This window comes from Puma concolor, chromosome D1 (genome assembly GCF_028749965.1).
Source record: "Puma concolor isolate L17-30 chromosome D1, mPumCon1.1.hap2, whole genome shotgun sequence".
NCBI classification, from domain to species: Eukaryota; Metazoa; Chordata; class Mammalia; order Carnivora; family Felidae; genus Puma; species Puma concolor.
In genome coordinates, this window is record NC_141676.1 from 17,649,505 (window position 1) to 17,675,378 (window position 25,874).

The 25,874-nt window shown below is 50.0% G+C and overlaps 1 protein-coding gene across 2 annotated transcripts; it reads right to left on the minus strand.

Annotated features, from left to right (window-relative positions):
• Positions 1 to 16,584: 16,584 nt before the first annotated feature.
• SLC35C1 (solute carrier family 35 member C1) lies at positions 16,585 to 24,742 on the minus strand. 2 transcript variants are annotated; one of them, XM_086677603.1, is made up of 3 exons: positions 24,629 to 24,742; positions 22,462 to 22,988; positions 16,585 to 18,905 (listed from the first exon to the last, which is right to left on the minus strand). In XM_086677603.1, the coding sequence occupies exons 1-3, from the start codon at positions 24,658 to 24,660 to the stop codon at positions 18,346 to 18,348; spliced, it is 1,119 nt and encodes a 372-aa protein (XP_086533729.1). In that variant the 5' UTR covers positions 24,661 to 24,742; the 3' UTR covers positions 16,585 to 18,345. The 2 variants fall into 2 exon arrangements, with proteins under 2 accessions (XP_086533729.1, XP_086533730.1); XM_086677604.1 differs by lacking the exon at positions 24,629 to 24,742 and adding an exon at positions 24,328 to 24,450.
• Positions 24,743 to 25,874: the final 1,132 nt, after the last annotated feature.

The window sequence follows — 25,874 nt, forward strand, 5'->3', positions numbered from 1 at the left end:
AATTTAGAAAGTCCACTTTCCATGAAATGAAGATCTCAAGTAACCCCAGCATTTCACAAGGGAGTCTGAAATGTTTGTTCCTTCTCTTCATTCAGAAACATTTATTGAGTGCTCACTGTATGCAGGCACTGTCCAGGTGCTGGAGGTCCTGGGGGTGTCTCTGTGGGCCGCTGGGGCCCGTTGGCCTCTTCCAGCAGCCCCTCCCTTGGAGGGTCTGTGTAGCATCCTGGCCCTGGCTCTCCTGGACCTGGATCTTTCTGGAATCTGCCCATTTCTCTCCGTCTTGGAGGTCTTGCTCGCATTGCCCCAGCCCCCTTGCCCTCCTCTTCCCACGCCCTTGCTTGCTTTCTGTGCACCGGCCACTCTAGTGTTCTGTTTACTGTTTCATTTTCTTTTCTTGTTTTAGTTTTTTTTTTTTTTTTTTTAAACCGGGGTAAGATAAACATAACATAAATATAGCATTCTTTGATTTTTAAGTGTACAATTCAGAGCCATGAGGGACCTTCACAATGTTGTGTGACCATCACCACCACTGTCCCTTTCCAGTACTTTAAAAAGCATCCCAAGCAGAAACTCTGCACCCGGAAGCAATAACTCCCATTCCATCTCACCAGTCCCGGGTTACCTGTATTCTACTCTCTGTGTCTCTTATCAATTTGCCTTTTCTAAGGAATCCTATTTGAGTGGAATCAAGCAATATGTGTCCTTTTGTGTCTGGTTTATTTCACTTAGCATCATGTTTCTAAGGTTCACCCATGTTGAAGCATGCGTCGGAATTTCTTTCCCTTTTTAAAGCTGAATACTTCTCCGTTGCATCCATCCACACCACGTTTTGTGTGCCCATTCATTTGTCCATGGACCCTTGGGTTGTTTCCACCTTCTGGCTATTGTGAATAATGCTGTTCTGGACACTGGAGTACTCTTCTTTTTTCAACAACAAAAAAATGCTTTAAGTTCATTTATTTATTTATTTAGACAAAGACCATGTGCAAAGTGGGGGAGGGGCAGAGAGAGCGAGCAAGAGAGAATCCCAAGCAGGCTCCCCATTGTCAGTGCAGAGCCCATCGTGGGGCTCAGTCTCACAAACCATGAGATCGTGACCCGAGCCAAAATCAGGAGTCTGACACTTAACCGACTGAGCCACCCAGGTGCCCCCCTTTTAAGCAATTTTATTGAGATATAACTTGCATACCAAAAAGTACACCCATTTAAGTGTACAATTCAATGCTTCTTATTAAATTTACAGAGTACACATCTACTACCACCGTCTAATTTTAGAATCTTTTTCTGACTGACTCCAAAAAGAAGCCCCCAAACCCATTCCCTCGCCCCCGACCCCAGCCCTAGGCAGCCACTAATCACTTTTCTGTCCCTAGAGATTTACCCATTCTGGGCATTTCACATAAATGGAATCATACGTGATGTGGTCTCTTGTACGTGGCTTCTTTTATTTAGCAAAAGTAAAATTTTATTAGAACCCAGCCCTGCTCACTTGATGACATAGGGTCAGCGGCTGCTTTGAGCCACAAAGGCAGAGTTGCCACAGACACTATGGCCAGAAAAGCCAAACGTATTGTCCGGCCCTTTGTAGGAAAAGTTTGCAGCCTCCTGACCTAGGCCCTTTGAGTTTGTGTTTTGGTTTTGTTGTTAGTTGTGTGTTTTGGGGGGGTGGGGTGGGGGGAGGAGCACAAAGAGAGGAGAGACTGATGCCAAGAACCCAGGTCAACAAAACCCACCCCTCTTGGGCCCAAACTGTAGTGCAGCCTCCCAGCCAGCCAGGCAGGGAAACACAGGCAGGCAAACCCTCATGGCCTGGGGACCGGGAGGCCAGCCACCTCAGTGGGAGAAACGGCCTTTTCTACCAGGTGATGATCACCTTGGGGCCTCAAACTACAGGGGAGAGGCATGTCAGGGGAACTGCATTGGCCTTCCCCGTGAAAGTGAGTGAAGGCTCTGTTAGGGGCAAAAGCTGCTGTGGGCCCCAGATGCTGAAGCCAGGGAGGCGGCTCTCTGGAGAAGACGCTCGATATGGGGGCAAAATTTGGAAGATCCAGAGAAAGCAAACGATTCCCTGGGGCCTGTGCCTCATGCTCTCTTATCTTCTGCCTCTGATGCTATCAGCTGCTTGCAGGCTGGTGTTCATTTAAACATTTACTAAGAGCCTTATTTTTTTTTTCATTTTTAAAAATATATATATATTTATTTTTAATTTTCTTTTTTAACGTTTATTTATTTTTGAGACAGAGAGAGACAGAGCATGAACGGGGGAGGGGCAGAGAGAGAGGGAGACACAGAATCGGAAACAGGCTCCAGGCTCTGAGCCATCAGCCCAGAGCCCAACGCGGGGCTCGAACTCACGGACTGTGAGATCGTGACCTGAGCTGAAGCCGGACGCTTAACCGACTGAGCCACCCAGGTGCCCCTAATATATATATATATTTTAATGTTTGTTTATTTTTGAGAGCGACAGAGACAGAATGTGAGTGGGTTAGGAGCAGAGAGAGAGAGGGAGACACAGAATCGGAAGTAAGCTCCAGTCTCTGAGCTATCAGCACAGAGCCCGACGTGGGGCTCGAACTCTCGAGCCGTGAGATCATGACCTGAACAGAAGTCGGGCACTCAACCCACTAAGCCACCCAGGCGCCCCATGCGGCAGCTGCTTTCCTAGGACTGGGGATCCAGGCATGAAAGTGAATAGGGGCTCAGAGATCATGTCACAATAGCTAACGTTTATTAAGTGCTAACTGTGTACCAGGGACCTGCTCAACTCCCTTGATCCCCATGACAATTTGTGAGATCGTTTTATTATCACTGTTTTACAGATCAGGAAACCGAGGCACAGAAAGGTTAAGGAACTCATGGAAGATTGCACGGCTAGGCAGAGCTGGGATTTAATCCAGGCAGTCCGGCCCCAGCATCCAAGTTAGGTGGTAAAGGAGGGCTTCTCTGAGGAACTGATGTCGAGCAAGCTCACGGTTGCCCATTTCTTGCGCTCGGCTTTATCTTGACCAAACTTTAGTCAGGCTTCTTTTGCCTACAGACCCGTGAACTCTGTTTGTCTGGAATGTGCCCCCCTTCTGATCAGAGCCAAGACCCTGCTCCTATCTGACCCCTCTGGTCATTTCCCATTGCCTGTCTGGCTGCCCGTCTGGAGACTCTGCTGGCCTCCTCCTTTTATCCTGTAAAAGAAAAATCTTTTTCTGCTGCATATTGAGATGCTCACAGATTTCTGAGACAAAAGCCTTATCTCTTCTGCAATAGTCTCTTTCTAATTTCTAAGTGCCTCCTTATCTTTGTCCAGATTTGTTTTTGTTGGACGATGTTTGAGCTGAGACCTGAGGGGGTAGCAGGTGCAACTTTATGAAGAAAGAAAGAATAGTGTTGCAGACAGTAGAGGGAATAGCATGTACAGGGGTCCTGAGGTGGGTGGAGCAGTGAGCGCTTGAGGAACTGAAAGATTAGATGCTAAGTGAAATAAGTCCCAGATCGAGCACCCAGGTTCCCGGGTCTTTCTCCTCATCTGTCCTCAGATGTTGGCTGCTTTCCTCATGGTGGCAAAATGGCTACAGCAGCTCCACACACCTTATGTAACAGAGAGAGAGGTCTTTAGTGAAGCGCCCTGTCAGACCTCCCCTCGGGTCTCACTGGCCAGAATTGCACACGTGCTCTTGCCCAGACCAGTTCAACTGACTGAGCCACTCAGGTGCCCCGAGAAGGATGATTTCACTGGGACAGGCAAAGGGGCAATCCCATTAGCTCCGGTTCACAGGGATACCGCCATCTTGGCCCGTGGATTTTGCGTCCTATCAACCTCTCACAGACGTGACAGGCCGCTGAAACAAGTTATACTCCAAGAAAGAAGTTGTGAAAGATGGCCTGAGGCTGAGTCTGGTCCATGCAGCAGCCACAGAGGTATTTTATAAAATCTGAGCCACTGTTTAAAAAGCGGGAGATTGCCCATAAAGGTTCGGATTTCCGGCTGCTTCAGCAAAATTAGACATCCTAGCAATACACCCCCAAATGGCAAAGAATGATGGGAACTTAGTTGTGAATCCCTGTTCAGTTCACCACAGCCCCCCTCCAGCTCACCTTCCTCCTTTCTGTTCCTGGTTTTCCCTGTTGGTGTTTTTCTGAGGAGTTCACTCCTGTGATAAAAAAAAAAAGGGTTTTCATCTTCCCTGCAAACACAGCAGGAGGGAAGGAGCAGAGATCCATTTAGCAGATGAGAGCGGCAGGGATGGGGGCAGCACAGATTCCTGGCATCTCTAACTCCTGCTGGGGCAGCTCTCTCCCACCCAGCAGGCAGGAAGGCTGCTCTGGGCCGGGCCTCGGAGCTGACCCCACAGGCAGAGGGGACAAAGTCCCGCCCTTGTTTCTGCCGTGAGCTTCCCTCTAGCGATCACATCTGCTGCGTCTGTCCTAGACGGCGTGCTAACCATGTACTCTGCATGATCTCATCCAATTATCGTCGTGCCCTCTGGAGTAGCCACTGTTATCGTCTTCATTCCACATGAGGCCAGCAAGGCTCAGGGACGTCAAGTCAGTTGCCTAGGGTCACACAGCTGGGTGTGGACCGGAAATCGAGGTTTCTGCAAAGCTAACTCACTCAGGTGAAGGCACACAGCCAACAGACGGCAGAGCCGGGACTCCAGCTCAGGTCCAATAGACTCCAAAGACTAGAAGTTGAAAGCTGGTGGCCCTGGTGGCCCAGCAGTATTTTTGGAAATGAGGAATTTTCTGCCCTTGGCTGGGCTTCCTGGTCCCCAGTTTGCCACAGCTCCCACCAATACCTGTTGACTCACACCCTGGCTTCTCCCCTCATGCTTGTTACTTGCCGGGCCTCCGGAGAAGGTGACAACCTTCATGTCCTTTCCATGTCCTCTTGCCTTCCTTCCTGGAGTCCAGCTCAGACGACTTTGAGCTCCTGGTTCTAGCACAGAGCTGGAGGTCCGTGCTTGCCTTTGCTGACCCCACCCCACTAGGCGTTATGGGAGTTGAGGGCAGAGCTCAATGAAATATTGTTCGAGTTCAGGTTCAGCTCCATGACCATGATGCTCCATGCCTCGGTTTCCCCATCCGTGAAATGGGGATGCTCACCATACCTGTCTCAGATGTTAATATATGTGAAGTGTTTAGAAGAGCACCTGGCATGTGGCGAGTATCCAACAAATGTTACTATTACTGATGATAATAATAATGGTCATTCTTTAAAAATTAATATGGTGGTTCTTAGTGGAAAGGGCACTGGCCTGGGTTCTGCCCCGTGACACTGTGACCTTGGGCAAATCAGTCACGCTTTCTGAGTCACAGGCTTGTCTGAAATCTGGAGCTGGACTCTGATTTCCATTATAAATTCCCCACGGGGGGGCTCAGTGACAGCTGCTGTTGCCCCCTCCCCCGCCAAGCAGGACCCCCCTCCCCCACACCCACACTCAGCCTTCCTCCATTTAAGCTCCCAGCACACCTGGCCCAGGGCCTCCAGCACAGCAGGCTCCACTGTCCCCGTTTCAGCTGGTTTCAGACCCTAAATTTAGCCCTTCTGAGGAAGCTGCAGTTTGTGGTGGGGGGAGGGCGAGGGTGAGGGCTGTGTCTGGGGAGGCGGCTTCCCCCCTGCTGACTGGTACTGTGGGAAGCAAGCAGGGTCAGGAGGGCTGAGAGCCACGCTCGATCTTGTCATTGGCGCAGGCAAATCATTTGACCCTTGGGGGCCTCAGTTTTCTCGTCTAGTGTAACTGAATTTCATGTAGGTTGACTCCTTAAATCAAGCTATCTCTTAAATGAAAACAGTTTTCAGGGCGCCTGGGTGACTCAATCGGTTAATCGTCCGACTCTTGATTTCGATTCAGGTCATGATCTCATGGTTGGTGAGATCCAGCCCCACAATGGACTTGGAGGAGCTGACAGCATGGAGCCTGCTTGGGACTCTCTCTCCCTCTCTCCCTCTCTGCTCCTCCCCTGCTGTGTGCACGCGCACGCCCCTGGCGCGCGCTCTCTCTCTCCCTCTCTCTCTCAAAATAAAGAAATAAAACATTAGAAAAAAAAACCAGCCTTCTTTTCTTTCATATGAGGAAAGGATCAGAGAGGTTAAGTGATTTAGCTAAGCCCACACGACTAGCATGTGATTTGAGTCATCTTTTAATCTCAATATGTAGTCTCCTTTTATTTTTAGATGAAAGATAAAAGCATGATTTTATGGTTGAGAGACAGACTGCCTGGGTCTCAATTATATTCTGCTGCTAATTAGCTGTGTGACCTCAGACAAATTGCTTAACCTCCCTGGGCCTCAGCTTTTCTCATCAGCGAGATGATATTGTACCCACGTAGAGTTGTTATGAGGATTAAATAATTAATATGTGTAAAGCACTTTCAGCAGCATGTGACATTTAGTAAAATTTATTGAACTGTTGCTGAATTAATAAAATAGCTTCCCTACCAATCAGGTGCATGATTTCAAGCATGTTAAAAACAACAACAACAACAACAAACTTTGGATTAGGACCAGGAGACTCGTGTTCCACTTTGGGCTCAACTACTAATATTCTCTGTGCCCTCAGAGACTTCCTTTAACCTTTCTATGCCTTAGCTTCCTCAGCTACACAATAAGGGGCTTGGACAAGTTCATTGATGAGCAGCATTTTTTGAACAAAAATAAAGTTGGGAAAAAAAAACCCAAAACTTTCTGGGTCACATTTTCTTATCTCTTTCAGTCTATCAGGGAGAATATTCCAGTGCCAGCCCAGTGCCTGGGCTGCTGTCTGTCCCAGCGCTCCTGGGGACCACCCATAGGCCCCGTAGCAATGGTCTGGGTGACATACGTGACTTTCCTGGACCCAATCATACCCTCCTCCCAGGAATTGGGGAAGCGGACCCCAAAGGGAGTCTGAGCTGTATCACAGGTAGCGCTCAGGCAGGAAGGTCATGAACCTGGCTCAGGTAGCCACAGGGTTGTGGTTCCTACTCTTTCCGAGGCTTGGCCTCTCTTGAATTCCTGAAACCCTAGTTTCCTTCAATATCAGCCCCTCCCCCATTTACTTAGGCTAATGTATTAGTTATCTATTGCTGCATGGTCAACCACCCCATAATTTAGAGGCTTAAAAAACCAATTTCCTGTTTCTCTAGATTCCGCGGGTTGACTGGGTGGCCCTTCTGTTGGCCTGCCCCAGGGTCACTCATGTGGCTGTACTCACCTGGGCAGTGGGCAGGGGCTGTTGGCTGAGGTGCCTTGGTTCTCTTCCCTGTGGCCTTCCCGTATGGCTAGCTTAGGCTTCCTGAGGGGGTTCTCAGGGATGCTAGGGGGAGAAACAGAAGTCCATCCAATACCTGGCCTCAGAAGCCCCAGAATATTGCCTTTTCTGTATTTTCTTGGTTAGAGTAAGTCACAAGGTTGGCCCTGATTCAGGGATTCAGTAAACCCCACCTCCTGATGGGAAATGCAGTATGTGCATTGGGGGTGAGAGGAATGGAAGGTGCTGGGTGTGCAAATACCACAGCGAGTTTCAGTGGATTTCTTGGTGGCAGACACGGACACACACAACCCCCCCCCCCAACCCCAATAATAGATCTCTTCCACCTAGCACCTCTGATTTCATTTCTCACCACCTCCCAGCCACCCAGGTCTTGCCTTTCCTCACTCACCAACCACTCTCCCACCCCAGGGCCTTTGCACTTGTGGATCCCTCTGCCTGGCACATTCTGACCCCAGAGCTTCTCCTGACCTCTCCTTTGTTACATTTAGATCTTTACTCACATTTTTACTTAGAGAGGTCCTGATTCCCGAACTAGTCCTATGCCTGATGCTGCCAGTCCCCTAATTGGGCCTTATCTTCTTTGTGGCACATTCTATGTATTATTTATGTGTTGTCTTTTTGTTTACTGTTGTTCTTTTCTCCGTAAGCTCCAAGAATGCAAGGACTGTGGTCTGTCTGAATCTCTGATATATGCCTGGCTCACGGTAGGTACTCAAATCTTTACTGAAAGAATGAATTTCATGTTTTTTAGATATCATACTATTAATATTCAAAAAGTTGTGATTAGGGGCAGCTTAAGTGCCATCACAAATGATTCCAGGAAGTGATGCAGGGAGCTCATACCTAGGCTGGGTAATCTCAATCACTATAATCCTTTCCAGTTCTGCTAGTCCGTGACTATAAGCACTATTAAAGTGCTTTGAAAATCTAAAGGCATAATATAAACACCTAGCTATTACTACTGAGAGGACACACTGGGAGTTCTGTGAAGGATGGGTCTTGGGCATTCATTTTACCTATGATCAAATGGGGTTCCTCACTGAGCTACAAGGAATAAACCCATATGTGTGTCATTTGTATTTCCTACACCACATGGCTTAGCAAGGAGCTGTTATCAATGGACAGCCATAAGAAGTGCTGTGTGGTGGTAATACATATTCCCAAAGGTCTTAGACTCTCCTCCCATGGGAAGTGGGAACTCTCTCCTACCCTTGATCCTGAGTGGGCTTGTAATTGCTTGAACCAATGGAGAAAGGCAGAAGTGACACTAGGTGACCAGGTCAGAAAAGGGCAGCTAGCATCTACCTACTCTTCTTGGGACCTGAACTCTGGTGGAAGCCAATAACAGGTAAGGGGGCCAACTACCCTGTGACCATCACGCTGGAGAGGCCATGTACAGATCAGTAGTGAATGGAATAGGCTGTTTCTTTCGTGCTTTCCTCTTCACAGAAACTTCCAGAGTCCTAATGTCCCAGACTCTACTTGACATGCCTACTGGAAGATGTCTTGTTCCAACCAACCATCCAACATCTTAAACTCTCACCCCTTAGTCTTCTCTGTCCAATAAATGGCACCTCCTTCCCAAGTTCTGTAAGCCAGGGTCTGGGCATTGTCCTGGAATTCTCCTTTTCTCTCAACATCACATTCAATCCCTCTGAAAGTCGATTGGCTTTACCTCTGAAACGCATTCTCTCCCCATCTCTTCAGCCACCACCATGATCTAAGCCATTGTCATTTCTTGTCTGGCCACCATTACAGCCTCCTGGCTGGCCACCCTCACCTTTCGTGCCCATCCATTCTCACAATAGCCAGAGGGATATTTTCTAAGTCCTATCTATCTATCTATCTATCTATCTATCTATCTAATCATCTATCTAGTATTTTAATATTTTTAATTTTAACTCTGGTATAGTTAACATACAGTGTTATATTAGTTTCAGGGGTACAATATAGTGATTCAACAACTCTATATGCTACTCAGTGCTCATCATGGTAAGCGTACTCTTAATCTCTTTCACCTATTTCGCCCATCCCCCCACCCGGGATTTCTCAAGATATAAATCAGGTCATGGCACCCCTCGGTGGCTGACTATGGCACTGAGAATAAATCTAACCTTGCTGTGGTCAGTATAATGCTCCCTGGCTGGAACTTGGCCTCTGACTCCTCTCCCTACTCCTCCCCTTGGTGAGTGGAACCAAAAGGAACCCGGTTTCCAACTAATGTCAGGAAGTTGTTAAATCTGTCTCTACCCCGTTTCCTATTTCTGGGATTATGTCTTCCCCTGTGAGGAGGAACCCAGTGGGAATAAGAAGCTGGGTTACCCAACTCTGTTCCTGTCACCTTGGCCTTCACTCGGGTTCTCGACTGCGCCCAGCTCTTTTCCCTCCTCAGGTTGTTTGCAAGCTCCATAAGCTCTGTCTGAGCACCATTTCCCCAACTTTTCCTGTGGCCGGCTCCTTCCTATCACTTGGGTCTGAGGTTCAAAGGTGTACTCATCGGAGGCCTTCTCTGACTATTCTATCTAGAAGCTTCCCTTCTGCTATTCTCCATTTTGACTTTTTTTTTTTTTTTTTTGTATTCTTCATCGTTCTTACTGCACTGCATGGATCTGATTGTTTACGGTGTCTTTTCCACTGCTTGTCTCCCTAGTGTGTGGGGCAGAGTTAGCACTCAATAAAGGAGACGGTCGTCTGTTGATGTTGATAATAGTGTTAAAAAAAGAAAACCACAGGCCCCAAATGGTGTCCCGATCTAACTGCATTTCCCCGCCCCCCCCCCCCCCCCGCCCCGGCCTCCCCCCCCCCCCCCCACGGAAATGTAGCCTTAACCAGTCAGTCAGGAAACTGTTCTTTCTGTTAGTGCCAATTAGTCTCTGGGTCCTCTCCAGATCCCAAAGAAGAAAGGTTATCTGCACGATAGGACACTTTGCTTTCCCCTTAGCAAACAGCTTCCTCTGGAATAATCCTTTTCCTTTGCTAATAACTTTCTTGCCCCACCCTCCATCTCTCAAAACTTTCCTATAAAAACTTTACCTATTCCGCCCAATCCCCCCACCTGGGATTTCTTAACATATAAATCAAGTCCATAAAATACAGCTCCTTGGAGTGCCTCTCTATTTGCTAGATGATGTGCTGCCCGATTCATGAATCATTTTTTAAAATTTATTTATTTTTTATTTTTTGAGTTTCTTTATTTTGAGAGAGAGAGAGGCAAGTGAGCATGCGACTGAGGGAGGGGCAGAGAGAGAGAGGGAGAGAGAGAATCCCAAGCAGGCTCCACACTGTCAGCACAGAGCCCGATGTGGGGCTCCAACCCAAGAACCGTGAGATCATGACCTGAGCCAAAATCATGAGTTGGACACTTAACTGACTGAGTCACCCAGGTGCCCCAGCTCCGATTCGTGCATCATTTAATAAAGCCAGTCAGATCTTCCCATTCACTTGATTGAATCTCATGTAATAAGAGTGATAACTCACTGTATTCCCGGGACTATGCTGAGCAGTCATTCACCACCATGTCGTGGGGCAGGAAGGACAGGGGTATCCCGGATCTCGGATAGGAACAGCGAGGCCCGGAAGCATCGGGCCAGCTCACCGTTTCTCAATTTTCCAACTTCACCTGCCAGTGTTTTCCTGGGAAGTCCAACTTCAACATCCCTGTCTTCAGAGAGGGATGAGAAGGAAGGGGGACAGTCTGGGCTTTGGGATGCTGGCGTGTCCCCTGCCTTCTTGCAGGGGACACATTCCTGGAGGCTGTTCCGTTCCCTTTAAATACCATAGAGATGAGCTGGGGGTGGTGGGGGTGGTGGGGGTGGTGGGGTGGGACACTGGAAGACTTGCCTGGGCTTCATCTGCATCCAGGTCGGGGTCTGTGGCCGCGTGTGCCTCCAAGCCCATCTACACACACTTTGTGCATGCGTGTGTGGGATGTTGTACAGTGAGGCGGGCTGTTCAATTTGTGCCGAGAGTTGGGGTTCCCCTGAAAACTTTTTTTTAACTTGTGAATTAGTTTGATACTTGAGACGAAGTCAGAGGCCATGAACCTTTTAATGTGCGCTGCAAAATCTGGGGTAAAAGTTAAAGTAAAATTTCCCTTGATTTTTGTCTAAGAAAGTACAAGTAATATTAAGAATGTCTTAATGTTTTGATCATACAAAGGATGCGGAAATCACCGTGTCCCTTCTGTTTAAGGAACCTGGCGGTGGCTTAGAAATTGATAGGGTCACGTTTAGGTTGACCATTGCATTCCAGGCCGGAAAGACTTTGTATAGAATTTGATTTGGGAAAGTTTGTTTAAAATATAAAAATACTTCGTATACTTGCCTAAATAGGATCACAGGTTATTATGAAACAATCCTTGGTTATTTGTTTAACCAAATTGACAATAAAAGATTTTTTTTTTTTATTTTTTATTTTTTATTTTATTTTTTTTTTCAACGTTTATTTATTTTTGGGACAGAGAGAGACAGAGCATGAACGGGGGAGGGGCAGAGAGAGAGGGAGACACAGAATCGGAAACAGGCTCCAGGCTCTGAGCCATCAGCCCAGAGCCCGACGCGGGGCTCGAACTCACGGACCGCGAGATCGTGACCTGGCTGAAGTCGGACGCTTAACCGACTGCGCCACCCAGGCGCCCCGACAATAAAAGATTTTAAAGGCAAGTATGGAAGGTTATACATTTGTGAGTGAAACTTGACTCTTTTATAACGCTTGTGTGTTTCTGAGAGAGAGAGAGAGAGAGAGAGACAGAGACAGAGACAGAACATGAGCAGAGGAGGGGTAAAGAGAGAGGGAGACACAGAATCCGAAGTGGGCTCCAGGCTCTGAGCTGTCAGCACAGAGCCCGACGTGGGGCTCAAACCCACGAGCCTGAGATCATGACCTAAGGGGAAGTCAGGTGCTTACCTGACTGAGCCACCCAGGCACCCCAAACTCAGCTCTTTTAATATTAAGATGACTCAGTTTTCCCGAGTAACCAAGGACCTGTTGATAAAGAGGACATGAAATACAGGAGATTATTTTGATAAGACAGAAAATCTTAGCTTTCTAGACAGATGGCTTAAAAGGTAAAGGAAAAAATTTTTATAACCTCTTATCAGGAGCAGGTCAAGAAAACTTTGTCGCTTTAACAGATGAAGGAGGGACACCTGGGTGGCTAGGTCAGTTGAGCGGCTGACTTCCACTCAGGTCGTGATCTCCCAAGCCCCACATCAGGCTCCGTTACGGCTGTCAGCCCAGAGCCTGCTTTGGATCCTCTGTCCCAGGCTCTCTGCCCCTCCCCCACTCACTCTCTCAAAAATAAACATTAAAAAAAACAGATGAAGGAAAACTGAGTTTTAGTTTTACATAGGTATGCTGCTGATTTTGAATCTCAATTTTATAATCCTTGTGATAAATCCTTGTGATAAATTCAATTTCAGCCAACTTGACTATATAGGGTAAGATTCTCTCTCTCCCTTGGGGCGCCTGGGTAGCTCAGTTGGTTGAGCTTCCGACTTCAGCTCAGGTCATGATCTCACGGTTTGTGGATTCTGTGCTGACAGCACAGAGCCTGGAGCCTGCTTCAGATTGTGTGTCTCTCTCTGCCCTTCCCCTGTTTGTTCGGGAAGGGGCAGGAGAGGGAGAGAGAGAATCCCAAGCAGGCTCTGGGCTGTCAGCACAGAGCCCAACGTGGGGCTTGAACTCACAAACCGTGAGATCATGACCTGGGCCGAAATCAAGAGTCCGATGCCCAACAGACTGAGCCACCCAGGTGCCCCATCTCTCCCCAAGTTTTTTGTACCATTTTGTCCTTTATTTTCCTCTTCCTCCTCCAGAAATAAACAGTTTTACTTTAGGACAAATTTACTTTCTTTTCTCTTAACAAAAATGCGTCTCCCTATTTCATACTGTCTCTTAGCCAAAAACACTTCCTCCTCTTCCTGAAGTTTCTCCTATTATTTCTAGTAGCTTGAATTACAAATATTAATTAGAATTCTTAACCCTTAGTAGCTTTGTCCAAGGAAAACTAAGAAGGTTTTCATTGTCAATTGTTACACCAGCGTTCTTTAGATGGCAATTTTGTGAATACATTTCATAATGTCTAGAAACCAACATTTCCTCACAACAGTTTTTCAATGTGGCACAAGACAGGTTTACCAACAGACTCAAATATCTTCAGTGCCTCTGGAATAACAAGCCAAAAGTAGGTAAACTTAGGGTTGGTTAGGAATTAATGATTAATGTTTCAGTATTTTATCTTGCTTGGAAATGATCTAGACTTTAAATGAATTCCCATCATTTAATTTAACTTAGCAAAATTCTAAGGATAAAAGCCACCAAAGATTTGGGCAACTATTTTTTAGTAAACACACTGTAATACATGATTATTGCTGGAAAGTTAACCTAAACCCTTGTATCCCACTTACATATATCAAAATCTTTCTTCCAACAATTATGTTTCACAACCCACAAAAAACTTCATTAGATACTAGACAAAGTCAGACATCATCCCAAGCTACTTTTCTTGCAAGTTTTGCAAGAGATAACCTGAACTTATTGGACCTTTAGTAAACCTAGTGAGAATAAAAATATAGTATTTAATGCTGATAACTCTCAAGACATATCTGTTTTAATTAAGTAAAAAAACTTGAACTAGGTTTTCTTTACCAAATATTATCCTAGATCACAAGAAGTTGAGAACATTTGGGTTAATTTCTCTTATATTTCTGAGAGTTTTCAGAATCCCTAATTCATATAAACACTTGTTTTTTAGCCAACCGAATAGATCCCTTTACAAATTAATTTTAGCAATACCAATAGAGGTAGAAATATATCTCACATTTACAACATATATAGATCTATAGACACAGAGACCTTATAGCACGTGTTTTAAATTTTTAATCGTTGAGGTGAGTATAATAAAGCAAAACTCATGAGTTTATAAAAGAACCGCTTGGATCCAAATTTTGTTTGGCAGTTGGAGTAAGTGTTCACCTGCTCAGAGGGCTAAAGCTTTTTACTAATATTTGTGGAGAGGATATTTAAGATTTGTGTTTACATGTCAAAGGCATGGTAAGATTTACTTCAAGGGACAGAGAGAGAAGGTAAGTTTTCTTCTAAGAGATTTTGCACCTTTGGATGGTTACCACAGTCCCAGGAAAAAGTAGCAGTGCTTCCCTATAATTAGGGGAGCACCCTGTAAAAATCATTCTCTGGGGGCACCTGGGTGGCTCAGTAGGTTAAGCATCCAACTCCTGATTTCAGCTCAGGTCATGGTCTCATGCTGGTGGGATTGAGCCCTGCTCAGCATGGAGCCTGCTTGGGATTCTCTCTCTCCCTCTCTCTCTGCTCCTGCCTCTTTCTCTCTTTCTCTCTCAAAGTAAATACATAAAAATTAAAAAAAAAAAAATACATCTTGGGCACCTGGGTGGCTCAGTTGATTGAGCATCCAACTCTTGATTTTGGCTCAGGTCATGTTCTCACATAAGTTCGAGCCCCATATCAGTCTCTATGCTGACAGTGCTGAGTCTGCTTGGGATTCTCTCTCTCTCTCTCTCTCTCTCTCTTTCAAAATGGATGGGTAAATATTAAACTAAAATCCTCTATGGACTCAAGGTCAAATAGGGCCTCTTTAGGGTTGGAAATGGAAGAGGGAGTCATTTGGGCCATTGCGGTCACGGAAATGATAAACCCATTGGATCATGCCAGTTTTGTGTGGCAGGAGATGGCATCATCTCAATATTTTCCACGCATTGGGAGCCTTAACAGGGATTAGTGTGATAGAAGGATGAGCCTGACACCAGGCCATCAATATCTAAGTGAGAAGAGGGTCCTGGCCCAAAAATGGTAGCTTTTGGGGCCTTTGCCTTCCCATTCTCTCTTCCTCCTCACTAGGGGCCCCGATAACCCTGCCAGCTCTCCCCTTGGTGGTGGCGACACCTCGCGAGGCATGCTTTTAGCCCTGCCCAGTTCAGGGGAAAGCTGAGGGGGCTCAGGATCTCTGGTGTCGCAGAAGAAACAAACATACAGCCAAGATGGCTCTTGAAGAAAGCTATGGATTTTTGGGTTTTTAGAGATATCAGCCAGTTGACACATTTTGACTGCTATGAGTCATAGTTTGGAGCCTATTGCAAACAAATCAGAAAACCCACAGGAACCAATCAGTTCCCCTCTCTCCTTTTGCATAAAATCTTTAAGATCAAGGTTTGAATTTCAGTTAAGGTATAGCTTTTGATCTCAGTTTCTGCTTCTTGTTTTTCTCCTATGCCCTTGACCTTACTTGTCGTTGCTGGAAAATTTTGGATGGTGTCACAATGAACCCTTTTTGTAGGTGGCCACTTTCCTTTCCAGGGTGTCCCAAGAGACCTCTCCAGGATTAAGATCTGCCTCCACTGGCACAATATACACCAGGTCTTTGGGAAAAGCCCTCAGGCCTCAGGAGCCCAATGGCAGTCTTGCTTGCTGGCTCACATGGCACTGAAGAGAATAGAATATCTAGCATCCATGAAGTTCTGCATTTGTCAAGGAGCTGGGGTACCTCCTCAGGGCTCTTAGGAGGCACTGGAACCAGATGTTGAGATCATTTATCGGTCCATTATTGTTTTTAGTAACATCACACCGGGGATTGGACCCAGAATATCCCAACAGATCAGGGGATGAAGAGTGACAGAGTTGAGTGAACTGGTGACATAGACACCATAGGCGTCAATTGCATTTTCCCTCCAGTGGTGCCATTGATTTCTGGTTGCAAGGCTATCGCACTCTTCTGGGTTACAGCTCGCAGTCCACGCATGACCCACAGACTTAGTGGTCACCAGTCCTCCTCACCTGCAGGAATGTTTTCCTAGTGTGTAGCCCAAAGCCACTCCTTGGGTATGACAATAGCCTAGCTACCCAATCTACCCTCCTTAGCTCTCCTTGGCCTTGAGGACCCTTATGCACATGAATAGTCAATGAAGGCCTTTGTAATTAGTGGTCTAATTGTCTCATTAGACCATATGGTCTTGATCATGTTGCTCTGGGGAGATCATTGGATAATCACAGCAGCTGTGAGCTTTTGGGTGGGATCCCTCAGGCAACATACCACAGACGCCATATACAAAAGCACAGAGCAGTGCGACAGACCCCCAGCAAGCTGTGTTCCTTTTCCAGATGGTGTCACCCACCTGACTTAGGTGGTTCGTAAGCCAGTCGCAGGTAATAAGGGCGTTCCCCTTGGTTAACTGTAAGGGCCATCATGCAGTTCTGCCAACTACACTGATTGTTTGGTGCTGGTCCCCGCCTGTCGATAAGCAATGCGGACGGTCCTTGTGGTTCTTAACAATTGCAAGACACCCTTCAGCAATAACCATCAGGAAACTTTGAAAAAATAAAGGTTTATTACTTACAGGATCTGGAAATTACACAGCACACCTGGGGCCACACAGCAATGTGGGGGTGGTGGGGGGAGACCGGAGAGGGAGGGAGAGAGAGAGAGAATGAGAGCACACACAGGCCTGGGGATCTGCTTTTATTGGGGTCAAGGCTTTGCAGGCTCGCTCTTTATTGGTGAATTCAAAACATAGGAGTGGAAATTTAAAGTGTAGGAAGAGAAGAAAAGAAGTGGCCCAAGTGATCGGTTACTGAAATCAATCAGGTTCTTTAAAATGAAGGGGTCTCAGATGGGGAGGCAGCCTGGTTGTGTGTCCGGCAATCTCTGAAGCGGATGCTTCCGCAATCAAAGTTTAGTCAGGCACTAGCCTTGCAAGAAAGAAAAGAACCCCAACTGTCAGGGTTTCCACTACAAGGTCTTATTTCCATTTTTAATGAACTCACACACAGTTCAGAGCATCAGGCCAGAATAACTTCCTTAGAAACCATTGCGGATGAGAAGACCCACTCTCCCCAACCTTTCCTGATGGGGACAAAACAGGAGGAATTATCCCAAGGAGATGGGTGGGGCAGAATGCACAGCCGAAGAGACAGGGTTTGTGAAGGCCGTCCTAAGCCCACGGGGGTGGGGGTGGGTGTGGGGGCAGGGCGTTGGTAAGGGGAAGAGAAGGTTCTTTCAGCCCTAACCTCAGGGAAGAAACGTAATTGTTACTTTATCACCTTCATCAGAGTCAGGTTCCAACACCCAGGCAGGGATCTGGCTCAGGGGAAGGCACAGCACCGCTGAGGGGGAAGGTTCTGAGCCAGGACCCTGGCTCTACCAGTCCTCTTGGGGATGACGCTCTGGGAAGCCAGAGTTAGGAGGGTGGCCTGGCTGCACCTCTGGGAGGTCTTACCTGAGTCAGGTGCCGGGAAACCAGAGGGCTAGCGGCTCCTCAGGAGGGGAGGAATGAGCTTCTGAGTGTCAGGGACCGGGGGAGGGTGTTAATGACCCTGCTTAACCTGTAAAAGCTGTGTGGCTCCCCCATGTCCAAAAGCTGGGAGCGTAGGGTGCAGATGGTGGGAAAGGGCACTTTCCCACGATGTGGGCCAATTCCCAGCAGTCCTTGGGGATTCCAGAGCCAGGCTTGGGTGCAAATGATCTTTCGTGCCCTTCCCTGGGGACTGGTGGTCTTGGCGCAGAAGACCAAGAGGGGACGCTTGTCTGTGTCGCCCCTCAGCCCAGCCCACACTTTCCTCCGGAGGGAGGCTGATTTGCGGGGTCAAAGCTTCGCTGCCTGTCCTGGGACCCAGAGACGTGAGGTTTCCCAAACCGCTTCATTTGGCCTGTGGTGGGGTCATACCCCCATCTCCCCTGAGTATAAGTGAAGTCTTACTACTGTCCCTCAAAGTTGTGGCCCGTCCCCAACCCCAAAGGTCATGTGGAGGTAGAAGGCCCCGGAAGGGGGACAGGATGGGGTGCTGCCCTTCTCCTACTCCCCAAAAGCGAGTGCTCTTCCAGAGAAACTCATTGGCTGTTCCCAGGGGGTCCTGCCTCCCTAGGGGAGGACAAAACTCAGAAACAGGAAAGGCGGTCGAGATAGGTTTGGCAACTTTCCGACATCACTTGAAAACACTGGCTCTATTTCAACCACCCGATTTGTGAGCAGGTTTGTAAACAATACCCCCTCCAGACTACCTCTCAGGGTCCAGAGAGCTGCCCTGGGCATTCTCCCCCACTGGGCCATCCCCGGGTCCCTGAAGGAGCTCACACCCCCATGCTGCTCTTCTCGTCCTCTTTGGGGCTGGGTTCCTCCTGAATCTTCTTCATCTCCCAGCCCCTGACCCAGGTGTAGGCAGAGGAGCCCCCCAGCACCATCATGTTGCTTGTCCACCAGAGGAAGCTCTTGGTCTCCTCGTAGTAGAGCACAGCCAGCACCGTCTGGGCACAGGCTTTGGTGGTGCCGGACACGTTATGGGTCAGGGGGCTGGTGAACTTGATCTGTAGTCCCGTCACGTAGCCGATGGCAAAGCCGAACAGGCCGCCCAGGGTCATCATGCCCCAGAAGTGGGCGCTCCCCAGCTGGGAAAAGTCACGGAGGGTCTGAAGCTCCCCGAGCAGCAGGAACAAGGGCAGGAAGAGGACGCAGGCATTGACGTTGTTGTAGAAGGTCAGACGCCAGATGCTGCCATCCACGGCCGGGAGCACCTTCTTGGTGTAGATGGCGTTGAGCGAGACACAGAGGCTGGCGAGCACGCCAAAGAGGGTGCCTGTCCAAGACAGGGTGCCCTCTGCCCCCTCCTGGTCCACGCCAAGCCAGAAGCCACCTGCGGTGGAGAGAGGAGAGGGGCAAAGAGGATGACGACGGGGAGGAAGAAGGACAGAGAGTTTTGCCACCGAAGGTCACAGACGGTAATGCTGCCCTCACTGTCCCGTCCTCCCGGCCCCCTCTGCAATAAATATGTCCAAACTCTCTATTACATGCAAGGCACCATACAAAGGCTGGGGAAGTGGCCCAGGACATGAATGCTTTCTCGGGAGCTTACATTCTAGCAGAGGAGAACGACGTTAAGACGATTCATTTCGCAGTTATTTCTTTAATTACAATTGTAATGAGGGCCATAAAACAATGCAGCATGCTGTGAGCACCCATAACCAGGGCGACTGTGTTGGCCTGGGGCATCTGGAAAGTAGTGGTAGAAATGAGCTCCGAAGGGCTGAGTGCTTAGTGGTTAAGGTGACCTTGGGCAAGTGATTTAAGGTCTCAGAGCCTTGGCTTCCTCGTCTGTAAAATGGGAGCCTATAATGAGTTAGAATCACTTGTGGCCTGAGGTCTTTTCGGACAGTCACTCTTTCTGACACCCTCATCTTGTGTCACCTCCTGCTCACACAGCCTCCATGGTCCCTGCAAGACCCCTTGCCTGTCACCTGCCCATGGGGACTGTCCCATCTCTTTGGCTACACCCCACCTTCCCAGGAGGCAGGGGCTGAATCTTACACGTGCTGTACCTCGTGCGACAGCACCTGGTAACATGGGGGAGTAGGAGAAGTTTTGGTGTCAGAGAGATTTGGGCTCCAATTGGGTTCTGCCATTTATTTTTATTTATTTTTTTTTTTTTTAATTTTTTTTTTCAACGTTTATTTTATTTTTGGGACAGAGAGAGATAGAGCATGAACGGGGGAGGGGCAGAGAGAGAGGGAGACACAGAATCGGAAACAGGCTCCAGGCTCTGAGCCGTCAGCCCAGAGCCCGACGCGGGGCTCAAACTCACGGACCGCGAGATCGTGACCTGGCTGAAGTTGGACGCTTAACCGACTGCGCCACCCAGGCGCCCCAGGGTTCTGCCATTTAGAGGCTGCATGGCCTGAGGAAAGGTGACTTGACTTTTCTGAGCTCCCATTTCCTTCATCTATAGAGACCTGGGTCACTTTCTCGACCCCCTAACTCCAACCACACTACCCTCCACCTTGCAACTAGAATGATCTTCCTAAAGTACGGATAGATCTGCTCAGGTCCTGTCCTGGCTGAAAGCCCCTCCTCACCTACTACCTTCGGGAAACATTCCAGACTCACTTAACTTGGGCAAGGCCCCCGATGGCCCGAGCATGAAGAAACACACAGGTACTTTCCTCTGCCTAGAACACTGTCTCCTCACCCCTCCCTTATACCCATCTAGCACTTCCTCCGGCACACCTGCTTAGATTACCCCATTTCCAACTTTGCTTCCCTCCCCACCCCCACCAGGCTTCCTGTAGCACCTTCTATTACCCCAATAGTAGCTTCACTCCTGCGACATAACTCACTTACTGCCCTGCATCATCACCATGCCCTCCGGGAGCCCAGGAGCCCCGTCCCCTTTGGCCGAATTTGTATCCCCAAAGTTTGGCCCAGTCTCTGGCACGTGCCTGGCCATCCGTTCTTATGTGTTGGCTGCCTGAAAGAATGCATGAACGCAGGTTGTTCTGGAGGTGGCTTTGAGGGTTGAAGGAGATAAGGCCCCTCCTATGTTGCAGGCACATTCTGGGTCTTGGCAGGGCCTTTGCAAACAGGTATCTGTAGACCTGCTCTGGGGGTGTGGAGGGTTAGCCAGAGCGCCCCCAGTCATCCGGCTCGTGACCTCCCAAGTCCAGAAGGGACCCCCACCCCAAGGCTCCACACCCTAGAGGGAACTCACACCCAATACTGGGAAAGGAGGAAGGGCCCCGTAATAGTCACCTGAGACCCATCTTAAGGGGAAGCGAAGCAGAGAGGGGGCCTGGGCCCCTGCCCCATCAGTGTGGCCAGTGAAGGCACTTTCTCTGACGCTATCACACTATCAGACACTTTGATTACTTTTAGGACTTGGGCCCAGTTTCCCTAGCGACTTCACCTTTCTTCGTGCAAATTCTCGCATCAGGAGGCTCCCCTCTCCCTGCTCCCCCTCCCCCCTTCATAGGGTCCAGTGAGGCTGAAGTGGAGACCCCTGAGGCGTTTGGCTAAGTGAGGCCTGGGACTCTGCATCAGCTCTGGGCAGCGGTGAGGTGGGGTGGGGCGAGGGGGCAGCTGAAAATCCACCAGGGGTCTCAGCAGCTCCTTCTCCTCTAACCTTGGCCTTCTCCCGTCTCCCATCTTGGGCCTGGACTGAGCAGCCCTATATCCAGCAGTTGCTCAATGAGAGTAACATTTTCTAGGACAGGCGGCATGGGATGGGCCCCTCCCCTGCAACCAGTGAGACTGGGCCTGGGACTCGGAGACACCAGCGAAGAATATGTAGGTCAACCAACACGAACTTTACAGCCCCAGGAAAAACCTGAACAGGTTCAAAGAAAGACCACATTCCTGGATGACAGAGCCCTGCGAGGATTCTGAGGGAAGTGGGTGCACTCTTACCCAGAGTGTCGCAAACACCCCTTCTGTGATGATGGAAATGTTCTATCATCTGCGCTGTCCAATATAGTAGCCACTGGTCACATGTGGCTACTGAGCACCTGACATGTGGCTACAGAATCGGGTTGTTAACACCTGCAACTGAGGAACTGAATTTTTAAAATGTCATTGAATCTGAATGAATGGAAATGGAAATAGACACGTGGTTGGTGGCTACTGTGTTGGACAGTGCAGCTATAATCTCTAGGCGACAAGAGGAGAGCAGGGGGGTTAAAAGCATAGACCCGAGAGTCTGGCCAATCTGGGTTTGTGACCCAGCTTGGCGACTTCCTAGCTGTGTGGCCCGGGGCAAGTCGCTTAACCTCTCTGAGCTTCAGTTTCCTGGTTTGTATGGAGCTGATCAAGGTGATGCTACCTCCCAGGGGACCTCTGGGGAACAAAGGAGATGCTAAATGTGAATGCTTCGCACCAGGTCCCCATCAATAATTCTTATTTTCTAAGGGTCAAGCGTGGGAAGACAGCTAAGACCTCTCAAAGCTTATTTCTTGCCACTGTCTTAGCCATCACTACGAGCCTACAAGGTCAGAGGGTGATGGTATATTTATTACAAGATGCATTCTCTGGAAATAGCACTGGATGGAGAGTCAGGACACTTGAGCTCTTGAGAAGCAATACAGTGGTCAAGCATGGGGAGCCAGACTGCTTGAGATCAGATCCCAGCTCTGCCACTTATTAGCTGTGTGATTTTCAACAAATTATTTAGCTTCTCTGTACCTTGGTTTTTTCCCCTCTGTGAAAGGTAGATCTAATCCGATCTTGTTTTGAGGGGCCCTGGGTGGGCCCCTGACTTGCTGGGTGACCTCGGGGAGCTTACTGTCTCTGGGCCCCAGGCTCTTCCCCAAGGGAGCTGGGACAGATAAAATCCAACGACGCCTGGCAGGGTTGATCTTTGGGGTTTGGGTCCCTGCGCCCCACCCCCCACCCTCCACCCCCCGTGGCCCTGGCTGGCCACTCACCGATGATGATGCCGCAGGTGAGCAAGGCATAGAAGGAGGTGGTTTGCTTGAGCAGCAAGTAGGACAGCAGCACATTGAAGACAGTGGTGAGTGAGCGGCCCACGTTGTAGAAGGCCACGCCGACGTACTTGAGGCAGAGGTTATTGAAGGTGATCATGCCGATGAAGACGACGGACAGGGGCAGGACGCTGCGGGTCACCCTGAGGTCCAGACGCAGGGTGGGAAAGTCCATGGCACCGGGGCAGCAGGCCGCCAGTATGCTGAGGCTCTTGCACAGCAGCGTGGTCACCAGGCACTGGTAGAAGGTGACGAAGATGGGGGTGTCCAGCTGTAGGGAGGGGCTGTCCAGCAGGTACTTGTTCAGGAACACCATGGAGATGGAGGTGACCCAGTAGAGAGACACGACCAGCGTGATCTGCAACGCCCGCAGCAGAAAGGGCTTCTCCTTGCTGGCCTCTGCCTCTCCGGAGGGGTCGGAAGCCCCCATCAGTGCCATGTGCAGGATCCTGGACCGCTTCAAAGGGGCCCTGTTCATGGTAGCAGAGGAACTGGGTCACTCTACAGCCAGAACTGGAGTACAGGGCAATCAGCCCCTGTCTGCTTTCTGCAAGCCGCAGCCCTCAACTGTCACATGGGGGATGGCCTAGAGGCCTCTCCACGGAGAGGTTCTGCTGTGGGGGGAGCCTCACAATCTGCCCCCACTCTGAGGTGGCTCATGAGACGAGACACAGGGAAGCGGTGAGGGACAGGCTAAGGTTGGACAGAAGAGGCCTTGTAGGGATGGGTCTCAGGAAGAAGGGAGGGGAGAGGAAAGGAAGGAGAGGGGGAGGGGGAGGAAGGCAGGGCGAAGGTGCTGAAGGGCGGAGGACAGCGCGGGGAAGAGACGCCGGGAGAGGGAGGCATGGGCGAAAAGGGTTTGCAGGGGGAAAGGGGAGGCGTGCAGTAAGATGAACGGAGGGAAGGCGTGCGAGGGGTTTGGAAAGAGGGGTGCAGGGAAGCTCAGAGGTGCTCGCGGCGGGGGCCCAAAGGGCGCGGGAGGAGGCCGGGCCTGCCCAAGCCCGCGGCGCGTAGCCCTTCGGCGCATAGGCTGCCGTTCAGCCCCGGTGCCTCCGGACAGCCGAGGCCGTTCTCCCCCGCGAGGCGGGCCCAGGACTCATTTCCTGACACGCCCCCGACCCCTCCTTAAAGGGCCCGCACGCCCGGCGTCACCCTTAAAGCCACAGCGGGCCAGAAACATCCTTCCGAGTCAGGCTTGCGTCTGTGTCCCCGCCTCCTCTCCGCTCCGGTGCGCTCCCCGCCCGGGGATAGTGGGGCGGGGGGTGGGGCAGGAATCGGCCCCCGCGGAAGGTTCCTATAGGTGCTTGAGCCTCGGCCCCCTTTTTGCAAGCCCCCCTCCCCCACCCCTGCCCAGTTCTGTCTTGTCGAGAAGCTAACTGTCCCCGACTCCGTACGTCCTCTGCGCCCCTCATCCCGGGCCCGACCCAGCCCCAGAGCCTTGGCGGCGCCCCGCATCCCTTGGCGTCCAGAGACCCCCTACGAGCCCTCCCTCCCTCTGCTGGCCCCACCTCACTCTCCCATGATGCAGTCCCTTCCTATCTCCCCCATTTCCAGCTCCCCCATCTCTCTTCCAAGCCGGAGACGATCCGCGACGCTCCCTGAGGCCCGAGGCCACACTATCCCGTCTGGATTTCAATCAACCCTCGCGATCTGCCCCCCACCCTCATTTGGGCACAGCCGGATCCGAGCCTCAAGGCAACAACCACGCTCACCCCTCGGGCTCCTTCCCCCTTCCAAAACGCCTCCTCCTCAAGCCAGGCCCAGCCGCTAGCTCCAGCCCCGGGGCCTCGGTGGCGACCCCGCGCTCACCTCCTCCTTTGCACTGGCCGTCCGCTAGAGCTACCTAGCGCCGCACCTGCAGCACCGCGCCTAGGGCCGCGCCCACGGAAGACTACTTCCTGCTCCCAGCCCCGGGCGTGGATGCCTAGCCAACCTCGCTGGCCCGCTCCCCACGTGGAGCCCGGAGGCGGCGGCAAGCCACCCGGGACCCAGCCTGACCTTGGCCCTGGGTTGTCCCGCCCCTCGTGGGAGCAAGCATCTTTCTGTTTCCAAGGCCACCCCGGCCCTGGTACCCCGCCCCGGCCCGCCCGGGATCCCTCGCTCCAGTTACCGCCTCCTGCACGTCCAGGGACCCGGCTTCATCCCTGGCCCACCGCGCACCCCTCCGGAGCTAACAGAAGTGCGTTTGAGAACAGCCCGGATTCTTCCTGCTGGTAGTGAGCGGCGGAGGGGGGTTAATCCGCTCTCTCCCAGGGACCGGGCCTGGGCAGTCAGTCACCAGCCCGAGTCTGTCTCTCATCAGGCAGCCTGGAGGGCCGACTTCTCCCTGGTTTGTGCTCTGGCACCACTCTGGTCGCCAGTGGTTGGCGTCTCACTTCTGAGTTCTTTGTTGTAAAAAAAAAAAAAAAAAAAAAAAAAAGAAGGGGGTTGGCGGGACTATACCAGGGGGTCCCAACCTTCTTGCTCATTACTCTAGCTGGTATGGTTGAAAGTAGGGACTGCCATCTGTAGTATTTCAAACACTGTTTAATTAGTACCGTTTACTGTACAGGTGAGATGTCTTAGATTTGCTTTAAAATACTCAGAATACTTACCAAAGAGAAAAAAAAAAACAAAAAACAGGTGGGTAGCTAGGTAAAATTAGATAGGCAAAATGTTGATAATTGTTGAGGCTGGGCATAGATACACGGGGGTTATAAAAGTCATTTTGCTTTTGTGTACGTTTGAAATTTTCCATAATAAAAGGGTATAATCTATGGAGTACATTTACTTTATTATTTTAACATTTATTTATTTTTGAGACAGAGAGAGACAGAGCATGAACAGGGGAGGGGCAGAGAGAGAGGGAGACACAGAATCGGAAACAGGCTCCAGGCTCCGAGCCGTCAGCCCAGAGCCCGACGCGGGGCTCGAACTCACGGACCGAGAGATCATGACCTGAGCCGAAGTCGGACGCTTAACCGACCAAGCCACCCAGGCGCCCCTCTATGGAGTACATTTAAAGTTTCACATGCTAGCGGCAAAACCCTGACCCCAGCTTAACACAGCCCTTGGTGGGCTATGTGGAACCGGAAGGGTTAATAACCCCCTAGGCAGGTGCAAATTTCCAGGAGTGAGCTCCACCCCAGGCCTATTCTTTTCCACCAGCCCTCTGGCCTTTGCTCTGAGGTACATGCACTCCTCCTTCCTCCGGAGAGGGGACTTCCTGCTACTTAGTTATGGGGTAGTCTCCAACTGGAGAATGCCACCTGATCACCTTGTCGCCTTGGGGATCAAATTACCCTTTTGAGAACAGAAAGACTTAAAGGAACTGAGCTGTGGTCATCAGAGTCTTACTTGGAGAGTCTCGTTCCAGG